At 38.1% G+C, this 23,131-nt stretch overlaps 1 protein-coding gene across 13 annotated transcripts in view; it reads right to left on the reverse strand.

Annotated features, from left to right (window-relative positions):
- CCDC7 (coiled-coil domain containing 7) overlaps positions 1–23,131 on the reverse strand; it is a 325,715-nt gene that overhangs the window by 202,174 nt on the left and 100,410 nt on the right. For 12 of the 13 annotated variants that reach the window (XM_039344077.1, XM_039344070.1, XM_039344073.1 and 9 more), the window contains 7 exons: positions 21,159–21,402; positions 10,740–10,800; positions 10,078–10,191; positions 7,320–7,400; positions 5,692–5,793; positions 5,382–5,483; positions 4,820–4,939 (listed from right to left, as the gene is read on the reverse strand). In XM_039344077.1, coding sequence (XP_039200011.1) covers positions 4,820–4,939; positions 5,382–5,483; positions 5,692–5,793; positions 7,320–7,400; positions 10,078–10,191; positions 10,740–10,800; positions 21,159–21,402 — 824 coding nt within the window. The remainder of the gene's footprint in view (positions 1–4,819; positions 4,940–5,381; positions 5,484–5,691; positions 5,794–7,319; positions 7,401–10,077; positions 10,192–10,739; positions 10,801–21,158; positions 21,403–23,131) is intronic. The other variant, XM_039344074.1, reaches the window with a different exon arrangement.

A 23,131-nucleotide genomic window follows, 5' to 3' on the forward strand; every position in this document is an offset into this window, starting at 1 on the left:
CCGCCTATGCAAAGAAGCTGAAGAAACAGTGGACCACTTGGTAAGCTGTTGCAAGAAGATTGCACAAACTGATTACAAGCAGCGGCATGACAAAGTGGCAACAATGGTGCATTGGAAGATCTGCAAAAAATATCATTTGCCTGTAAGCAAAAACTGGTGGGATCATAAAATAGAGAAAGTCATAGAAAATGATAAAATTAAACTGCTCTGGGACTTCAGAATTCAAACTGACAAGCACCTGCAACATAACACCCCGGACTTAACAATTGTCGATAAGAAAGACAAAAAAGTCTGGATAGTGGATGTGGCAGTGCCTGGAGACAGCAGAATAGACGAGAAAGAACTGGAGAAGATCACAAAATACAAAGACCTACAAATAGAAAGACTGTGGCAAAAGCAAGCAAGGGTAGTACCAATAGTAATAGGCGCCTTGGGTGCAATCCCAAAACAACTGGAGCACCACTTGAACACCATCATCACCATTGACAAATTCGGCATTAGTCAATTGCAAATGGCGACCTTACTAGGAACTGCTTCCATCCTGCGACGATATCTGTAATACCATCAAACATCCACATCTGCCTATCCCAGATAGGGAAGGGCTCGATAGGTAGACAAAAATGCCAAATCCAGTCTGAACATCTGGCTGACTGTGCGATAATCAATAATAATAAAAAAGTTGAAAGGGACCTTGGAAGTTATCTAGTCCAATCCCCTGCTCAGGCAGGAAACCCTATTCCATTTTGGACAAATGACTGTTTAGTGTCTTCTTAAAAACTTCCAGTGTTGGAGCATTCACCGCTTCTGGAGGCAGATTGTTCCAGTGGTTAATTGTGCTGTCAGGAAGTTTCTCCTTAGTTCTAGGTTGCTTCTCTTCTTGATTAGTTTCCATCCATTGCTTCTTGTCCTGCCTTCAGGCACTTTGGAGAATAACTGGAGTCCCTCTTCTTTGTGGCAGTCCCTGAGATATTGGAACACTGCTATCATGTCCCCTCTCGTCCTTCTCTTCGTTAAACTAGACATACCAATTCCAGCAACCGTTCCTTATATATTTTAGCCTCCAGTCCCCTAATCATCTTTGTTGCTCTCCTCTGTACTCTTCCTAGAGTCTCAACATCTTTTTTACATCGTGGTAAGCAAAACTGGGTGCAGTATTCCAAGTGTGGCCTTACCAAGGCATTGTAATGGGGTATTAACACTTCACGTGATCTTGATTCTATCCCTCTGTTAATGCAGCCCAGCACTGTGTTGGCTTTTTTGGCAGCTGCAGCACACTGCTGGCTCATATTTAAGTGATTGTCCACTAGGATTCCAAGGTCCCTCTCACAGTTACTACTATTGAGCAAGGTACCCCCTATACTATACCTACACATTTGATTTTTCTTGCCTAAATGTAGAACCTTGCTTTTTTCACCATTGAATTTCATTTTGCTAGATAGCGCCCAGTGTTCAAGTCTGTCCAGATCCTCCTGTATCTTAAGCCTGTCTTCTGGAGTGTTGGCTAATATGCTAATTCCTTCAATTTCTTCAAAAACAGTTCCCAATTATCCTTCTTTCAGTTTCTTTTAGATTTTCTATGATGTTATAATACTATTTATATAATAGTTGAGATTCGCTTCAGAAAGCAAAATATAGTAAAACAATAATTAACAATTGTATTTATGCTTGCTTGTTTAATTTCCCCACTCATCCATAGTAGAGATTCTTCTTTTTTTTTCTTCCACTTTTGCAAATTTTCTTCAATCCTCCCTTCCAAGAAAACCAAATCTTTCTTAACAGACTCAGTCATACTTTCAAAAATCCTTAAACAACCTTTATGTTTTGTAGTTAGTAACTGTGTAATTTGCAGTATTTAAAAACTTCTACTCCCTTCTGCAAGTTTTGCTGCTTTATTAGTTTTCCTCTCTAAGAGAAGAAAAATAAAGATAAGACATGCTTTCCCCCACCCATTTTTTCTCTAGAGTCTTAACTCTTTGGACCCATCTAACACTCTGTACAGGCAGTCCTCTACTTACAACCACAATTCAGCCCAAGGTTAAGTGATTTTTGTCCCATTATACATTTTTTGCTGCAGCTGTTAAGAGAATCACTGCAGTTGTTTAGTAAATCATGTGATCATTAATTGAATCTGACTTCCCCCATTGACTTTGTTTGTTGGAAGCTGTCTGGGTTATGATCAGATAACCCCAGGACAATGCAACTGTCATAAGTACATGGCAGTTGCCAAATGTCTAAATTTTGATCATGTGAATGCTGGAATGGTCATAAGTATGAAAATGGTCACAAGTCACTTATTTCAGTGACATTGTAACTTCAGTCACTAAATAAATAGTTATAAGTCAAGGGCTACCTGAAGTTCTGTAGTCAAATGATCTTTTTGCAATTTTCCCTTATCTCTTTCTTAAAACTAATCTATCTTCAGACTAATATTTAGAGTAATCTAGTCTTCTTTCCTATGGAGATATGTATAATTTATTTAATTATTTCAATTAAAGGGGGGGTTTGGGTAGGGGTGGGGGAAGGGGGGTTTTGTTGGGTAATGTTTGTTTTTTATTTGTATATGTTGTTTTTTGTTTTTGTATTGTTTCTTATTTTTTGTAAAATTTATAAAACTCTTTAAAAAAAAAAAAGTACTTTTCAATAAATAATTCCAAATTCAAATCCCCCTTTAAATTTTCAGAGTGCAAATCGAATCCAAATGTTATTCTCTGCCTTTGACTGCCATCATGGGATTTATTCGAAGCCATTGCAGACCTATCAAAAAAAATTATTAAAGTTTTCTAATAAAACTTGTAAGTTAAAGAGCATTTGTTTCCAAAGACTTCCCAGAAATCTTTATCTCTTTTTGTAGACACTGTGAACACAAACAAATCCTCTCAAGAACAAGAGAGCAGATAACAAAATGTTCACAGAAAAATTAAGCTAACATTTCCCAGAATGTGAAATAATCAAAAGGAATTTTCCTATAAAGTTTTAAAAAATAATAGCTTTTAAAAACTAGTAAAAACAGAATCTTGTAATAAGATCTAATATAAGTATAAATCAAGTCAGATAACTTTTATTATCAAAGATAATAATATATATTTATAACTTTTTATAAAAATTATAAAAAAAAGTTTATAAAATACCGGCAAGGGGTTATAGGATGGATCAGCATTCAACCAGTCAATTAAAGTATAAATAAAAAAAATAAGAAAACTTTTTTAAAAAGTGTAATTAAAACCAAGGCATTTTTAAAAGAACAAGTAGCTGAAAGGAAGAGATTAAAGACTGGGCTCTCCAATCGCTTTTACTGAGAACCATGATCTTTAAGATCTTTCTTCTCCAAAGGTACACAATCCTCCAAGGATTATCTTGGATCATTCCTAGCTGCTCCTATTCAAATCTGGGGAGCTACTTGCCAAATAACCAGCTTTGGTGGCATAATCAGCTGTTTGTCAGCAGGAGAAAAGAGACTGCCCATTGCTCAGGTCACCTCCTAGGGGAAGTCAAAAATTTCTAGTTAAAATCTTAAGGAAAAGTTTTATTAAGAATAAAATGGGCTATTTCAGTGGTGGCGGACTTATGGCACGCATGCCAGAGGCGGCACTTGGAGCCCTCTCTATGGGCACACGTGCCGTTGCCCCAACCTTGCCTCCCCTCACCAGCAGCCCCCCTGGAGGAGAGTCACCCCCGAGCGTGGCCCATGCAGAGCAGTGCAGCCAAAGACATGGAAGCCAGGCAGCATAGACAAGACTTTGCCCTCATGTCCCATTGCACACAGAGTGCAGAGGGCATGGCCGCCATGGCGATGCTGGGCTGCCTGAGTGATCTGTGGCAGGCCCTGGAGGTGGTGAGGGCCCTGCGGGTAGGTGGGGCAGGGGATGGGGGGGCGGGGCAGGGAGTGGAGCAGGGGCGGGGACAGTTTGTGGGCACACAGTCTCTTAAAGGTTCGCCATCACTGGGCTATTTGATCCTGGATGGATCAGAAATAATAATTGTGGTAATTTGTGGCAGATCATGTGGCCAGCATGACGTGATGGAGTGCTGTTACTTTTGGGTGAACATTGATAGAAATGAGTTGATGATTTTCAGACTTATCAGTTGAAATGGATTAGATATGTAAAGAAGTTAACTACATACATAATTTTAGAAGAGAAGAATGATATTAAATTTAGATGTAGCCATGGTAAGGAAGATTGAAAACTGTTTCTTTGAAAAAAAAATCTTTTTTTTCTTTTCTGCATTGTTAAACCTTTCCTTTCTTTCTTAATTTCATTTTCTGTGCTTATGTTTATCTTTTATATGTTTAAAATTTTTAATAACAGTTATATAAACATAATTATATTTTTGTTGATCCAACCATTTTTACTCTTTTTCATGAGTGTCCAGGTATTTCCAGTTATACATCATATTTTGTTTTCTATGTAGAATTATTGTTGATGGTTGATTTTTCAATAATTGATTTCTGCTCTTTTCATTCAGATATTCTTTCCACTCTGCAATATCTCAAATTATTTTTATCTTTCTTTGTTTTCCATCCTGATATTTTACTTTTTAATAGAGTGTAAACTGAATTCTAAGTTTTCATAAAACCTAATTTTTTCAGCCAACAATCCTCACATTTTCCTACAATGAATAATGGCCATTCTAACTACTCCCGTAGAGAAAATTATACTCAATGTTGTTTCAAACTTAGTCTAAGTTGACAGATGACATAGAAAACAAAGCATGATTAGTATTTGAAGACCAGTCAAGATATATCCACTAAGTTTCTTTACTTCTGTGAAAAATAATTTGGATCATTTCCCACTTACCCAAAACCTCTTTTGGTACTTACCATTAATTTCTGATGGCTGGGAAGATGCAAGAACCCGGGCTTGTTCCAAATCTTTCATATTTAATTCCACATTTGCCCGTAGCTGGGTTCTTTCTTCTGAAAGCTTCCTAATTTCTTTTTCTAAAAATAAATATAAAATAAAACTGCCTATAAAACTCCCTATCTTGCCAAAATGCCAATGTTTTTATATATAAAATACATGCTATATTGATAAATCTGAACTCTCTTAACTTCTGAAGCACTATGGTTTGGGGTGTTAATGTGTTTACTTTATTCTGTGGTGAATCACGCATAGCTAATATATAGCTATGTACCAGATACATAGTATCTGGTTTACTCTCATTTTTCTTTTTATACACATTTTTTATCACTATTAACATTTTCCTTGGTTTTAATTCTTGTTTATTTATTGTGTTTATGTTGTACACTGCCAGATTCAGAGTCTGAATTGGGCAGTCTTATAAATCTTGAAATTAAATATGAATAACATTTATAAGTTAATAATGATTTAAATGCTATATAATTATCTCTACATGGTGCATAATTTTGATTTGATACCCACCAATATTTTCGTGTTTTCTAATTTGTTGATAATCTTTTATATGTGAGTCTAAGATTGAAAGGAAGGCTGTTCTTTCCTCTGCCAGATCATTTCTTTCTTTCTCTATTAAAAAAAAAAGAAAACTTCTTTAATCTAACCAATGGTGCTAAAGAACTAAACATACAAATCTAAAAAGTCACAATTCAATTAGTTTATAGTTTTCGGCTGTAGTAAAGATACATTCATTCTATTACTTTACCTTTTCTACATTATTATAACAATAGTTAATCTATATTAAGGATCTCATTTTAATATTTATCTTAGTTTCTACCTGAGAGATCAGCTTTAGGAGGCTGCTCTTGCAATAAAGGTCTAACAACCGATACTACATTTGCAAGTAAAGTTCTTTTTTTTTCATCTTCCTCTCTTTCACCTATATGCATTGAAAGAAAATGAGATATTATATAATTATTATTACCAAATAAGTATTTTCCCTTTCCCAACAGATGATGTATGAAAGAAGCTTATTAATTAATCTTATGTTGGCCCTAGAATTCTCTGGGCCAAAGCCCTACTGCGAGATATGCAGCCTGTTTGGTAAGCTCTGGTGCATGTTTTTTGTCCCTCAAAGCTCTAGGTTTTGGGGCAGCTTGGAATGAACATGCAACCAGGGGTCCGAACTGGATCATGCCTGTGTAGACTCTCTATAAATGTGGATCCTGTAGAGCTAAAGTCTCAGAAGATGCATAGAGCACCACTGGCAAAGGGCAAAGAGGTAAAACCAATAAAGCACAGGTGAGAGCCCTTATTAAGATTTACCTTGTGGCAATAAGAGTGATTCTACTTATTTCTTGACTCTCATTGCATCTGCAGATAAACAACCAGCAGCCCTATTCAGAGGACCAGGTCCCTTCTAGGTTAAGAAGAGTCTGGGAAAGCCCTTGCTGGGTTGCTGTGAATAATATTCTTGGCATGTGTTGAAGAAAGTCATTTCATTTCACTTGGAGCTGGACACTGGCTGGGCAAGTCCTATGGAACTGAAGTAGGACTGCCCTTATTATCCAGAAAGAATTTGAGCCAGTCACTCCCTAGTCACTCCTTGGAGCTGTGAGTTTTGCTGACCCATCCCCTTTCAGGATCTTGTGAGATTGCATAGACTAAAATGGTGATTAATGACTTTTTGCAGGAAATATTGGGACTACCTGCCTTGAAGGAGGTATGATATGTCCCCCTTTTAAGAGGCTATCCTTAGATTCAATCATATTAGACAACTTTGTCCAGTCTCCTGCTAGACAAAATTGTCTAATTCCTCCTCGTTACATAAGGTTGTTATGGACAGTAGATACTCCATGGCTCTAGATGAAGTGGATTATATGTATATTATCTTTTCAGTCAGCATTCAGGTGATGTTATATCACTAGGACAGCACTTGTGGATGATGTATGAGAGGTACAGAATGAAAATGATTCTGGCCCTCCTAGATCTCTCAGCAGAATTCAATACTACCAATGATGGTATCCCTTCTGGGAATGGAGGCACTGTACTATAATGGTTCTCCTTCCTCTGTGGCAGGTTCTAGTTGGAATTGCTGGGAGATAAGAGTCAAGCCCTAGACCCTGCAATGTGGGGTGCTCAGTGCTTAAATCTTTTGTTCCTTACATGACACCTCTGAAATATATCATCTAAATGCATGGGATGCAATATCATCAGTACACTGATATTATACTTATATATCTCCACCATAGGTAAACAAAAGTGTATAATTTATTTATTTATTTATTTATTTATGAGACTTATATACCGCTTTAAGTGAAAGCACTCTCTAAACGGTGTACACCAGTAAGCAATGTATATATATTCAAAGAAGTAGTTTATTAAAAAATATGAATCTAAAGATAAAGATATGAAATCTTTTGATAGTTGATAATTACACATTATATTTCCTAATTTATCACTTACCAGCTTGCTGTATTTCATCTGGAGTTACCAGCTGATTTAGCATTTGAAGTAACTCAAGTTTTTGTCTCTCTGGTAATTTTCCTATCTCATTGAAAAAATGCAAGTTAGAATTTTGTTAGGAATATAACTTTTGCAATCAATTTTTCATCATTTATATCATAGCCTAATAATGTAGGAAAACAAAATGTTTTTTGAGATTAGATAGCCACTCCTAACCCATCCTTGTTCTTTCTCCTATATTTCTATTGAGGATAGTTATTTGGGACACTTCTAATGAAATTATTGGGGTTTTTTAAGAAAGAAAAAACTCTGTCCAAAGCAAGGTACTTATATTTCAGCACAATTATATTTTCTTTCAAAATCATATTTATATATTCCTTTCATCAAATATTTTGCACTACAACTACAAAATGCTCTTTGTAACAACAGCATGTTCTAAGCATAGTAAGATTCAACTGAAATTGTATTGTTTGTCTAATTCAAAATGTTCTCTTGATTAGAGATTTAGGCTTGGCATAAAAATTGGATTTGATAGTGTTTATTGCTTACTGATCAAATTATATCCCAAATTATTGTTATTACCATATGATTAGTAAAGAGTGTTACATGTAGCAAGGCTGTAACTAAGGCAAGTAACTAGACTATTCTTTATCTTCTTAAAAAATATTATGTGACCAAGGACATGATAGGCAACAATGATCAAAAGATGTGAACCCATCTAATGATGAATACAGGATATGAAAGATTGAAAGTTAGAATTAAAAGAGAAAGTATGAATTACTACATGAAATGAAATAAATAAAATGGATATAGTATTAATTACAAAATTAAAAGAAAAAATGTGATATTATAAAGAGTGAAATCTGTAAACAAGAGGTATGGAAGAAAAAGAAATGAAAGATAAGGGAAACAACTACAGCAAAAGAAAATACATCCTTCAGTTAAAAATATTTGAAGACAAATTAATCTCCCAAAAGAACAAATAGAAAGTGTATATAAAGGAAGAGGACAAGAAAGATATTTGGAACAGAATCAAAAGAATGTTAGAGACTGCCAGGGAAGTCGCGAGACTTTTAGTAGTAGCATGTATCAAAAGGATGGATGGTGAAATAATGAATGAAACGAATGAATGAATGACCAGTAGGAAAGAAATAAGCTCAGGTGGCTTGATAATATAAGAGAATGAATGAGGATCAAATTTTAAAACAATATGTGAAGAAAGATTGAAGAAGGATTCAAAGGAAGGCAAAAATTAGAAAATTGTGTTCTGGGTCAAACTAATCAGCTCCTGAGTTTAACAAATAGTAAGCAATATATAGAATGAGATATGGTTACTATGACAGCAATGCTGATTTGTAAAAATGGAAAGATTAAGCCAAATAGTATTGATATAAAGTAGCTTTAGCAATATTTCTTACTCTTATCCTTATTTCATGACTTCTGTTATTTTTTTTTTTTTTTATTCCTTAGTCCTTTTCTGCAGATTCTTATTCCAAAAGGCTATAGCATGACTGGGATATACATACATACATACATACATACATACATACATACGTTTTCTGAGGTTTTCGCGCGTGTTTGTGTGTAGGTCTTTGGTTATTCGGGTTTTCTCCCACGTAAAATTGGAAGTGTCTTGGCGACGTTTCGACGAAGTCCCATTCGTCATCTTCAGGCTGGTGCTTTCGGCTTCATGCTTCTAGGAGCAATTGCTGCTCAAAGCATGAAGCTGAAAGCACCAGCCTGAAGATGACGAATGGGACTTCGTCGAAACGTCGCCAAGACACTTCCAATTTTACGTGGGAGAAAACCCGAACAACCAAAGACCTACATACAAATACCCGCGAAAACCTCAGAACACACACACACACACACACACACACACACACACACATATATAGTGTATATGTATATATATATATAGTGTGTATATATATATATAGTGTGTGTATATATATATATGTTTTCTGAGGTTTTCGCGGGTATTTGTATGTAGGTCTTTGGTTGTTCGGGTTTTCTCCCACGTAAAATTGGAAGTGTCTTGGCGACGTTTCGCCGAAGTCCCATTCGTCATCTTCAGGCTGGTGCTTTCAGCTTCGTGCCTCGAGCAGCAGTGTGTGGTCTTGGCTGTTTCTTCCTTTTAACTGCCAGTTAATGGGACTTCGTCGAAACGTCGCCAAGACACTTCCAATTTTACGTGGGAGAAAACCCGAACAACCAAAGACCTACATATATATGTATTCCTATATGTATGACTATTGATTTTTAGTCAGAATTGGTGCTATAGATACTGTATATCAATAGCTCAAGTACTATTTAATTTATCACAAGTATAGCATAAATATTTTTCTATTAAACATATATATGCATAACATATTATATATGTGTATATATATATATATACACACACATATGTATATACACACATATATACAGTATATAATATTTATATACATATATATAATATATATGTGTGTATGTATGTATGTGTGTGTGTATACACACACACAAACATACATATACACAGAGTTTGATTAAACTAAGGCAAAATACCAATTACTTTAAATTAACCAAGTTAAAAATAACTAGTTAAAAACCCTAGCATCCCTTCTGCAAATCATAGGGTTTATCTTTCTTAACTATTTCTGATTTCAATTTTTAAGACATCTTAAGGAAACTTTAGACCTACATAGAATATGATCTTGAAGACACTTATCAAAGAATGCACTATGTTCTGCTCTCATATTTCAATAATACTTACCTTTGTCAGACTCAAGCAAGAGTTTTGCTAAAGTTTCAGCTTCAGGCATTCCCTTTAGTTTCGTCAAATTATCTTTTAACTGAAACATTCTTTTACAGATCAAGTGATCCTCCTCTATAAAATCAAAATACTTTTTAACGTATTATAACACAAGATATAAATATCACTAAAACCATGCTGTTTATGCATTAAGAAATATTTAAGCATTGTTATATTTGAGATCCATTTTAATTCTTGTATTTGTATATAATTGTGTTTATAAACAGACAAACACACACACACACACACACAGAGAGAGAGAGAGAGAGGTTTGTGTGGAATCATGGCACACAATCAAGAAATACATAATCATTGTATTTCCTATCTTTATGGAATTTACTTTTGGATTGGGACTGGAGAATTTTTATACAGTTACAGTCAAAAAATATTTTATTTAATGGGGCTAAAGATCATATAGATTTATAGCCATTTATAATGCACATCTTCAAAATTCACCTTTAGGATTTATCCATAACTAAACTACAGTTTTAATAATGTATTTTGGAATTACTATACTAAGATTGTTTAACATAAGATTTCTGTTTTCAAGGAACATTACATAGAATATTATGCATGTTTTATGATTTTTAAGAGTAAAATAACAAAATGAGAACAACAATTACCTTTTTTAAGTCCTACTGAATCTATGTCAAGTCTTGGGATTTCTTTTTGTGATGTTAAAGGCTATTGAAAATAATTAAAAAAATAGTAAATGGAATATTCCTGCCTGCTTTTTGTTATGTACATTAAATCTATTGGACTTTTCATCTACTCCAGTCACAATGTAGTGATTTTTTTCCTACCCCTTCTTTATGAAATGGAATAAAATACCAATAAAGAGCTTCTGTATATTAATTTGGAGGCAACTAGGTAAAGATATGAAAAATATGAATTAATGCTTTATGAAATTCAAAAACAATTTTGAATGTACTATCACATCACAACTTCACACTATCTCTGTGAAAGAGATAATGTAATCAACTCTGCAAACATACACCTCATTAGCTCAAGAAGTAAAAATCAAGAAGGTGAGGACAATTAGTGACAGAAGTAAAAAGAAATATTAATTGGAAAAAAGATGTCAATGAAGAAGCTCCACCAAAGTAACAAAAGATTAATGAGGATGAGGGTTTTATTTATTTACTTATTAAACTTATATGCCACCATCTCATCTAGAAACGACGCTAGGCAGCTTGGAATAATAAAATCAAAATAAAACTTTAAAACATTAAGTGGATAAATATTAACACTGAAATTGATTTAAAATTGATAGATGGTGTGAAAGGGAGCAAGATGCACATGGGAAGTATTGGGATGTTAGTCCTTTAACCATCTTCAGAATGGCATGTCCCCATTGGGGCTGAAGGCCATTTGGCAGAACCAAGTTTTCAGACCCATTTGGAAGGCCAAAAGGGTGGATGCAGATCTCACCTGAGGGGGAAAATTTCCAGAGGACTGGAATCATAGCAGAAAAGGCTCTTCTGCTGGACACCACAAGCCATAATTCCTTGATTGTGAAGGGTCTGGAGCATTCCCCTTCTGCCAGTGTGGGTGGGATGAGCCAATCCCATTGAGATGAGATGGTTCCTCAGATAACCTGGACTCATGCCATAAAGGCTTTAAAGATAAGAACCAACACCTAGAATTGAACCTGGAAGCAAACTGGCAACCAAAGTAACTCATGGAACAGCAGTGTAACATGGGCCACCCTAAGGGCCCCCAGAACGGTCTGCGTGGCTTCCTCCTGCACCAGCTGTACCTTCCAAATATTCTTCAAAGTAACCCCATATAGAGCATGTTGAAATAGTCTAAGAATAAGATGACCAGGGTTTCAGTGACTAAGTGCAGGAACTCATGATTCAAGAAAGGGCACTACTGACACACAACATAAAATTGTGCAAAGGCTCTTCTGGCCACGACTCTTTGAGGAGAAATCACAAGTCTAGAAGAACTCCCAAGTTGCACACTGAATCTGTCTGGGGCAATGTGACCCTATCCAAAACTAAAGACATTAAAAGTCTCAGATTCCAAAGTATCATGTGCCAAAAGCTGCTCAGTCTTACCAGGGTTCACCTGAAGTCTGTTGTCCCCCAGCCAGATCCCCTCCCCAGCCATGAGGAGGCAGTGACAGCATTACTTAGGTCACTGAGGATGGAGAGATGTAAAACTAAGTATCAACAGCATACCGATGGTACTTCAGTCCATGATGGTAGATGATCTCACCCAGAAGCAGCATGTATATGTTAAAAGGGAGTGGAGAGAGTATCAAGCTTTGTAGCATATCATAAAGGAGTGACCATAGATTGGACTTCTCACTCCATAACAACACCAATTGGGACTTGCCTTCGATAAAGTAGCAAAATCAGCTAAGACTGCACCACTGAGCCCCAAACCCGAGCTGACTCGAAAGGATACTACCGTGTTCCCCCCAAAATAAGACCCAGTCTTATTTTTGCATCCAAAAGATGCACTAGGTCTTATTTTGGGGGGTGCCTTATTTTTTCCCCAATACCTGCCTCGCCTCACAGCGGCAACACCAACATCCCTGTTCACTAGGAGCCTGATGCAGCCACCGCTACGAGGCGAGGCAGATGGCAGAGAGCTGCCCCATGGGCCCCGCACCCACTTACTGCAGGACCAATGCAGCTAGACCTCCCACACCCCAACATGTTGCGCTGCTGCCTCACTTCTACAGCTGCTTGAGGCAGGACACATGACATGTCATGCCGCTGCCGCTGCTGCCACAAACAACAGCAGAATTGCCCCAGGATGGCTTCACTGGTGGCAGATGTGTGCTATTTAACTCTAAGTGCCTAGACCAGAGACTCAGCAGGCTTAAACGAGACTGTCTTGTAGCTCCGAGGGGGAAGCCGAAGCGACGGCAGAGCACTCTGCTCATCACCTGGCCTGCCCTGTTGCGGCCATCCCCACCTGGAGCCTCTGTCTCCTTACCAGCCTGAAGCTCCAATCTTGTCATTTAAGTTTAAATAGTGTGCAGCTGGCGCCAGCGGAGCCATCCCAGGGAGACTCTGCTGTTGTTGTTGCTGCTGCTATTGCTGCTGCACCAGCCTGGGCCCCATCCCACTGCTGCCTCCCAAGCCAGCCAATGCGCATGAAATTGCTGGACAGCAGGCAAAGATGGAGCTTGGGAGGCAGCAGCAAGGTGCAGCCAGGCCGGCCGAGCAGCAGCAGCAACAGCAGAATCCCTCCCCAAGATGCAATGCTCAACTGCTGCCTGAGACGGAGGTATGACAGAGACTGGAAGCTCCATCTCCTTGTGAATGGAGCGCTTTGAAATGGAGCTATTAGCTCTGTCTCCAAGCATCCCATTCACAAGGAGATGGAGCTTCCAGTTTCCGTCAGATCTCTGTTCAGGTGAAAAATGTTTGGGCGACTATGGGGCGCTTTGGAACCGAGCAAATCGCTTTGTTTCAAAGTGCCCATAGGCGTGCAGACACTTCCCCCTGCCTCTGCCTCTGCACATGGACTTACCTGATCTGCGCTAAAGGGCAGGCAGGCTGCAGCTGCTGCTTGACACTGTTGCCCCCTGCATTGTCACTGCCATTTTTGCTGGCCACGCCCACCTCCCAGGCTTATTTTTGGGGCAGGGCTTATATTAGGCCTAAAGTGGGAAGCTGGAAAAATACTGATTGACTAACAGAAATTGTGGGTGCAAGGGAGGTTTCCTGTCTCCCAGACGACACATAAATTTAGAAGTGCCAGATCAGCCCAATATCCTGTTTTTAACTTTGCACATGATATATTGCAAACTGCCTAAGTAGCTTTTCTATGTTAGAATAAGGAACTATAGAATATAACCATGTATGGAATATTCCATGATCAGGAAATGCTTATGTATTAAAGAGTATAAGAATGTTCACCCATGCCCCTGTTCGGGGTTCAGACCCTTTTTGCTGTGATTAGCACTCTGAACCTGCGCAATAAACCATTCCTTTCTCAGAAGAGCTGACTCAAGTCTCTCATTTCTACAACAGGCCTACCCCAAAAAATCAGGCTAGGGTTTATTTTTGAGGTAGGCCTTATTTTGGGAAAAACACAGTATAAATGATATTGAAGGCTACTGAGAAGTCATGGAGAGCAAGGATGAATACACTACTACTATCCCACTCTTGCCAGAAATCATCAACAAATATGACCAATGCTCTTTCTGTCCCATTATTGGGCCTGAAACTGACTGGAAGAGGCCCAGATATTCTGTTTCATCTAGGGCCCTCTGAAGCTACCTTGTCACCACTTTTTCTACCATCTTCCCTAAAATGGGAAGAGGGAAAACTGGGCAAAAGTTGTCCAGGCTGGTGGGATCAAGAGTTTTTTTGGGGGGGGGGGAGATTACAAATTAGAAATATGCTTGACATGGTATTTCAGAGTCCCCAAAAATCACCCAGCATTACAGTCTTTAGAGAGATAAAATGAGAAGTATAAAATAGGCACTATGATTCTTATAATGTATAAAAATATTGGACTCAGGTTTATCATCAGTCCTGAAACAGAATAGAAATGAAAATAGAATCAAATAAACCTGATTCTTTTCATTCTGCAAAAATACCTCCATTTGATTACCTATTGGTTTAAGTAGCTGCCTTACTGGTTCTCTCTCCCCCTCCCCTTGCTAATTATTAGGTGAGATCAGTAATCTGGTAGGATATTTCATATTTTTTTAAAAAACAAACATTTATAAAGTATACTTTGTACTTCTTGAAAAGACATAAACAATTTATTGTGCCTCATATCATTTAAAAAGTTTCTGCCTCTTCAGTCAAAAAGGATATTTCTAATCACTCTTCTAATGAAGAGTTAGTCTTGCAAGCGAAATCACAGGATTGTTTGTACAATTGAGATTTCTGACATTCAATCCATTTTTTTAAAAAAAATCTATATTTTCCAATACAATTTAATATGTGGCTTCTTTTTTCTTAAATTTTACAAAGATAAAAAAACTAATACAAACTAAGAAAGATAAAAAGTCAAAAAGTGAAAGAAAAAAGCAAACAAATGAAAGAAAAAACATAAAACATGACTCCTTCTTCCCTGTGACAAGTATAAATTTGGCTATCACCACAATTTCTCTAGTACTTCAGTTTTAAAAAATATATGTTCTTCCCATATACCATGTTGCCCCCAAAATAAGACCGGGTCTTATATAAATATATATATATATATATATATATATATATATATATATATATATATATATATATATATATATATATATATATATGTTTTCTGAGGTTTTCGCGGGTATTTGTATGTAGGTCTTGGTTGTTCGGGTTTTCTCCCACGTAAAATTGGAAGTGTCTTGGCGACGTTTCGACGAAGTCCCATTCGTCATCTTCAGGCTGGTGCTTTCAGCTTCGTGCCTCGAGCAGCAGTGTGTGGTCTTGGCTGTTTCTTCCTTTTAACTGCCAGTGGGGGTATGAACTGATTGGGTGGGAGCTTGGCTGTGTTCTGATTGGGTGGAGGTGTGTTCTGATTGGTTAGGGGCTTGGCTGTGCTCTGATTGGCTGGGGGGTTGGCTGTGCTCTGATTGGCTGGGGGGTTGGCTGTGCTCTGATTGGCTGGGGGAGTGTTCTGTTTGGTTGTGCTCAGGTTAGTCTGAGTTGCAGAGGGATTCAAGATTTTGGGCTGCCCTGCCATTCCTTGGCTTCGCGTTCGTGGTCGTGCTTCCTCTTCATGGAGGGTGTCAGTTTGCTTCATGTATGGATTGGGGGGTTTAAAGTGGCTAATGATGCAGCTGTGGTCTGGCTTCTGGTTTGTGGTCGTGCCTCATCATCGGTGTGGCTTTGGGTTTGTTTTTTGCGTGGATGTGTGGTGGTGACATCCTGTGTGGTTTTTGTGAGTGTGGGTCTGGTATCATTTTTTGTGTTAGGGAGTCGTTTGTCAATAAGGGCGGGTTTCCAAATGGCTGGTAGGCGGGAGGTAAAAAACGCCCACACAGAAAACGCCACACAGCATGAACAAGCGAGATGATACCTCCCGCCTACCAGCCATTTGGAAACCCGCCCTCATTGACAAACGACTCCCTAACACAAAAAATGATACCAGACCCACACTCACAAAAACCACACAGGATGTCACCACCAAACATCCACGCAAAAAACAAACCCAAAGCCACACTGACTATGAGGCACGACCACAAACCAGAAGCCAGACCACAGCTGCATCATTAGCCACTTTAAACCCCCCCAATCCATACATGAAGCAAACTGACACCCTCCATGAAGAGGAAGCACGACCACGAACACGAAGCCAAGGAATGGCAGGGCAGCCCAAAATCTTGAATCCCTCTGCAACTCAGACTAACCTGAGCACAACCAAACAGAACACTCCCCCAGCCAATCAGAGCACAGCCAACCCCCCAGCCAATCAGAGCACAGCCAAGCCCCTAACCAATCAGAACACACCTCCACCCAATCAGAACACAGCCAAGCTCCCACCCAATCAGTTCATACCTCCACTGGCAGTTAAAAGGAAGAAACAGCCAAGACCACACACTGCTGCTCGAGGCACGAAGCTGAAAGCACCAGCCTGAAGATGACGAATGGGACTTCGTCGAAACGTCGCCAAGACACTTCCAATTTTACGTGGGAGAAAACCCGAACAACCAAAGACCTACATATATATATATATATATATATATATATATATATATATATATATATATATATATATATATATATATATTTGGACTAAAAAATTCATTAGAATTTATTTTCAGGAGATGTCTTATATACAGCAAGCGGTGAGCACATGGGGGCAGGACAGGACAATATTCGGTACAAACAGCGGGGTGTGGCCTGCTCATGGGATAGAGACATAAAGCTTCAAAGTGCAGTGGCAATTGGGTCAACCTCAGAGCATAGAGGTAGACCAACTATCGGAATGAGAGTGTTCAGGTGGGGGTCACATGTGCCCTTCCCAAGCCAGGCCAGGCCCTGCAGCCCTGGGGCAGCCATGCTGGGTAGTGCCAGGAAAGGCACCAAGGAGGGCTCAGCCTGGCCAATGTTCCTCCTGGAGGAGCAAGGGGCCTTTGCCCCAGGGATGCTGGGGGGCTGCCTTCCTGGCCACCCTGCCCAAGAGGTGAACAGGGAAGTGGTAGCCCAGGGCCAAAGCGCCAGCATAGCTTCAGAGGATGGGAAGCGTGCTAAAGTGAGCAGGTGTCCTGCCTGCAGCGCCCATGCTGGCTGCCCCTTCCCTGCTGCATTTCTGTAGATGCAGACCTTCCAACTTCACGAGATTTTTTTTTTCACAAGAAGTTGGAAGGTCTTATTGAACTTTTTTTTAATCCTACAAACTTTTGTTTCCCTGCATGTGGCAATGGAAAAATGTGATGGAGAAACACGATGGAGCTGGAAATCAAGTTACCAAAGAAATGCTTGGGGGTAACAAGGGCATCTGGGCAATGGTGTGGCAAGCTCTCCAGCTCGGCGGTGGCTGAGAAATGCAATGGAGCTAGAAAGCAGGGGCAAAGCAAACCCCTCCAAGGCACCAGGCACTGAAATGGGCCAGTCTCTCTCCAGCAGCTGGCGAGGCCCGCCAGATGGAAGGTTGGCATCTACTGAAACATGGTGTCATTTCGGCTCTGCAGGATAGGAGTGGCTGGCATGGGCAGGAGCTCCACCTGCCACTTTGGTGGCTGTGTGGGCAGAGCTGTGAAGTGGGCCAGGTGGCTGAAACCACCAGCCCAGGGATGATGCAGAACTGCAGACCTCCACAGCTACTTCCATTGAAATGGCTAACAGGGACCAGGTAGTGCAAAGTGGTACCATAGGATCAAAGTGGCAGGTGGAGGAGAAAGGAGGTGACCACCATTGGGCAGGTGATCTGCGGGATGGGACAGGGGTGGTGGGGACCAAAGAAAGCCCCTCCAGTGGCAGATGCAGCTAATGTACAGCAGTGGTAGAGACCTTTCACCATCACTCCCCCCTGGCTCCAAAACAGTAGAGGGGGACCGGATAAGGGGACTGAGCCTCCCCCATCCATCCTCCATAGCACTGCACTCTGGCTCAGAAGGGCAGTGAAAGGGAAGAGGCAGGCGGGTGGGCAGGATATTAACTAGGGCTTATTTGTGGATTAGGGCTTATATTAGACCCACCCCTGGCACTTTAAAATCCATTTTCAGATCCACATTTTTTTCAATATCCCTATCATTTTTAAATCCAAATCCTTTTTTAAATCAGTCTCAGTCTCTGATTTATCCAATAAAATCTGTTGTTTTTCTATATTCTCCGTTATAGTATCACCCAATCTTGTAAATAATTAAGCCTTGTTCCCAGTCTTAATTTCGTCTGTATTCAAATAGTGTTGCTCCATTAATAGGTCTATTTTCCTTTAAAAGTAATCCTTCCTTTTCTCTAGGTTCCCTGTAGCCAGCCTTCAAGTCTACTCTTTACAATTAATTTCAAAGATTTTCCTGCACCCTACAAGAAATACTCTTTCAAATACATCTAGCCTCTTAACTTTCCAAAATCAATTTTTTTGTCCCCTATTTTCTGTTGTTCAAAAAGATAAAGCTTCTCTTGTTAATCTTTAAACTTACTTAGAGCTTCTTTTATATAGGGTAAGAGGAAACTCTCCCAATGCAATATAACTTGACTTCTGGAAATTTCTTAAATCCAAAGAAATAAGTAATAAGCAACTTATTTATAAATTATAATAAAAGGGGAAGGAAACAAACTCAGTATTTCTTTGAAATTTCCGAGCATACGAAATGAATGTTCCCCAGCCCCTGAAACTCTCAAACCTTCTGTGGAATGCTATTTTGTGATTTCTTCACAGAGAATCTGTATGGAGCGGAACATGGCAATCCTTGACTTCTCCATAATCCACAAAGGAATTCTAGATCCTCATATTTTAATCAACTCTGTAAGTCATGCTCAGTCTACTATACTGCCCTAGAAGCCAGGCTGTTTTTTCTAAAGAAGAACCCAGTTTCCCGCTGATGGATAAACTACAATCAATATCTAATGTCATGGAGACCAACCATAACAAATTATGTTCTTAAATGGCTATTATTTATAGAGATACTGGAACATTCGATCAGAACATTACCACATTGGATTGCAACATGAAATTATTATAAGTTGATATGAAAACAATGCAGATATAATTTAGCAAGTTTCAAAGAGAGTGGGAGAATTTGAAAATGTGATTGATTGTTCCCTAGGCTAAAGGTTGCTGAAAATACAATTCAAAAGCAAGTATATATATTGCTCAGGTTACAATGGCAACTGAGACTGAAACTACTATTGCTAAGTGATGCAATATAAAACATGATGTCATACGATAACATCACCAGCACAATTTCCAACAGACCTGATTGCCGTAATCACAAGACACATGGGTTATTAAGCAGGTAGTAGTGGGATTCCCAGGTAAGGAGCACAGGAGTATCATGAGGGAGTGTTATGGGGGAGGGGAGGCTCTGTTAAGCTGATGTCAGCCCTGCAAGGAATGCAAACTATGAATACTACCACCACCTTAATTGTAAAATTACAGCAACATATCTTCCAAGATAATTGGTGTCAACTGCAAACAGGATGTCAATTTGAAAAATGAGCATGGCTGTAGCCATTTTCTTTATTCACTTTCGGTTGACATTTAGAAAGGAAGGAGGGGGGATTGCCAGGTGCTTCGTTGGTCTAAATAAACTTTTATCCCATGGAAACCAAGGTCAACGGCTGCTCCTGAGACTGCAGGCTAGGCATTTCATGAAAAGCCCACCAAGAAGATGTATTGGGGAACATAGTTGCTTGCATAGCTTTAGGGCTGGGATTTCTTAACTTTGTATTGGGGAATGGTTACATGTGTCTTCAGACTTGGTTTCACTTTTGATGTGCCGATACTTTGTAACTAATAAACATGTTCTATGAGGAATTTCCAAGCCTCGGAGTCCTGCTTTATTTGTCTCTGTCTGTCGGACCCATGACACAGGAAATCAGTGGCATTACCTCAAAATTTGTCCCTACAGAATTTTTTTAAAAAGGACAAATAATTGTAAAAGATTAAAGATTTGTCTAAAGAGAAAGCAGAGTTTAAGAACGAAATCTTTGTGATGCACTAATAATAAAGATGCACTTGCATTGGAAGGGCAGTTAGACATATGATAAATGAATAAAATAAATAAAATTGCACAATGTGACAAAGGCATGAGAAAAGACAATGCCTACTGATTGCTGTAATAAACGTTCTAAAAGACACTTTTAATGTAATTATCCTAGTGGCCACACAAGAAACCTAATAAACCATGTAATAATAAAACATATATTAACACAAGGGGAAATGTATATTAAATTATAAAATTTGAAGAAAAGTCCTTCATTAAGGAAAAATAAAGGAACAAGGGTTACTGGAGTGTACCCAGACATTAAAGCTAATGCAGGAAATTAGCAGAAAGTATGCATGCTTGTAGTGTTTATGTATGTTTCATGCCAAAAACTCTTTAGTACTCCAGAATATTCTTACATGGCTCTGCAGAAAGATTGTTATTGCTATGTATGATACAGAAAAACTATATAGAAGCAAGAGTTGAATTAATTTTTGGGGATTCTATCTTCCTCTTTCTGGCAGCTTGATGTACAAAATTAGATCATAATAACACTAACAGGAAAACACATGATGTTCACCTCCATCTATGTTCTACTATTTTCTTTTTAAAAAAAGAGATATTATAAAATGATTACAAGTACCTAATGCTTAAAATATTCTGAAAAATTCAACAGTTTTCATGTATGTGCTTTCTGCATATAGATTAATCTGAAAAAATTGCATAATTCCTAATCTTTCATTAATGCTTTGCAATGTTTCAGTAATACATGTATAAACCTATGTATAGAAACAGTGGCACTTGTCCTTATAAGATTATATCTAGCTAATATGAAATGGACTCCAGAAGATGGTAGAGGACAGGAAGGCCTGGAGGAACATTGTCCATGGGGTCACGATGGGTTGGATGCGACTACGCAACTAACAACAAGCTAATATGACAACTAAAATCTTTTTTTTCCAAAGTCTTTGATAATTACCTTAAATTCAGCTGTGTCCTTCATTTTGAATTCTGGAGTAACTTGCAAACTTTTCTGTTTAGTATTTGGCACACGTTCTTCCATATTAAGTTGAGGAGGTATAGTAATTTCTTCTCTAAGGCTTTTTGAGTCTGGTGGAAGCATTTCTACATGTTTATCTAAAATCACTGGCAATATTTTTTCCTCATCTTTTGCAGAATCAGGCAATTGCTGCTTTTCTTCTATAGATATGTCTTTCCCTGCGCTTTAAGTATAATAAAAAGCAATTATTTCCTAGGAAAGATTATAGCCAGCAGTCTTGAATTCCTTCAGTTAGTTCCCAAAGTTCGTAGCTGCAGAGAGCACAGGAGTCAATCAGAACTTCTACAACAGATATTTTATCGCTTTCAAAGCACTAATATTTTGTGCCACAAAGGATGAAAGTTAGTGTTGGTAGTTGCAATGAAAGGGAGGTTTTTTTTACGGATTTTATCAATTTAAATGTCTCCAATGAAAGCAATGGCGCAAAGTGAAGTTTCCCCTGAGAAGACTAAAGCTAAAGCAGTTTTGATTTAACAGAGCTAATGCAAACATCTACACATAACACCCCATTTAAGCTCCTTCATTTCGTTACCACCAGTTTTGTTACTTTTTGCATGTGAAGTTCTCAGTGGATGCAGGAGAACATTAACAGTAGTACAGTCTTATTCAGCTGCCAATGCTCCTCTCAGGTACAAGAAGGTTCCTCCAAAAGATCACAGACCCCTCCAGCAATCAATAATGAGAAGAAGGTTAAGATTGTTCATTAGGCAAAGAGCAAGCTAAAATTCTTAATTATTGAAATTATTTAACAAAATTGTGTCAAATATTTCTGCATGCATTTATATTGTGTTAATTGAAAGTGAAAAACAACATACTGCACTGTTTTTAATTGTCATGTGTGTATAAGTACTATATTTTCCTTTTTTATAATGCATAATTGAAAGAGAGAGAATTTAACCTGTTCATATACAAATATAGAAATATACCCCAAAGGAATAATATGAAAAACCTTATTCTACAGTTAACAATGAAATTTGAATGTAATATAACTGTCTCCATTTATTCCTTTGCAGGCATAATGGTATTTATGTTATATATCATCTAATTTCAACACTTGAGTAATCCTTTATGTGATAACTACCCAATCACTACACAATAGGTAGGTAGGTAGGTAGGTAGGTAGGTAGGTAGGTAGGTAGGTAGGTAGGTAGGTAGGTAGGTAGGCAGGCAGGCAGGCAGGCAGATAAATAAATAGACAGAATGTATATGTATATGTACTGTATATGTATGTAACTGTTTGAGCAGTTTGTTCCTGATTTTAAATGAATTGATTTATAGTTTAGAAGTTTAGTTTAAATATACTTCTCTTGTTTTCTGCAATCATTTTCCAAAAATAATGTTGTATTTCAAACTTTTTCTAACTTTATACAAATCCCAAATCCGACTTAAAAATCCATTTCTCATTTCCTGCCATCATGAAACAAAGATAAAGAAAGAAGATCTAACACTGTGTAAGAGGCAAAATAACTTGGTATTGCATAATTTTAGAATCTTTTAGAAGTGTAAGCCACCCAGAGTAACTTGGTTGAATGGGGGAACTACAGAAATTGACTGATTGATTTTGAATGAATGAATAATGAATGAATGAATGAATGCATAAATACATACACATATACATACATATTTCCCTATATATCTGAAGTGAGAAAAAGGAAATTAATCAATCTCCTTTAAAAATGTTAGACTAAATATAAAAAGACATATTTTAATTCTTTATTATGTATCTATATGTGCCTAACATTCTTAATTTTGGCTGGATTAGGCCAAAATAATGTTAATCAGATTTTAAAGAACATAATTGGATAATAGTGTAACAATAGTAATTTCAAATGATTAACAAAAATATGATTAAATGGGGAATAACTTACCCTTAGCAGCCAAAGCTCTAATCA

The sequence above is a fragment of the Crotalus tigris genome, unplaced genomic scaffold (genome assembly GCF_016545835.1).
Source record: "Crotalus tigris isolate CLP2741 ecotype Arizona unplaced genomic scaffold, ASM1654583v1 scf7180000017890.1996003, whole genome shotgun sequence".
NCBI classification, from domain to species: Eukaryota; Metazoa; Chordata; class Lepidosauria; order Squamata; family Viperidae; genus Crotalus; species Crotalus tigris.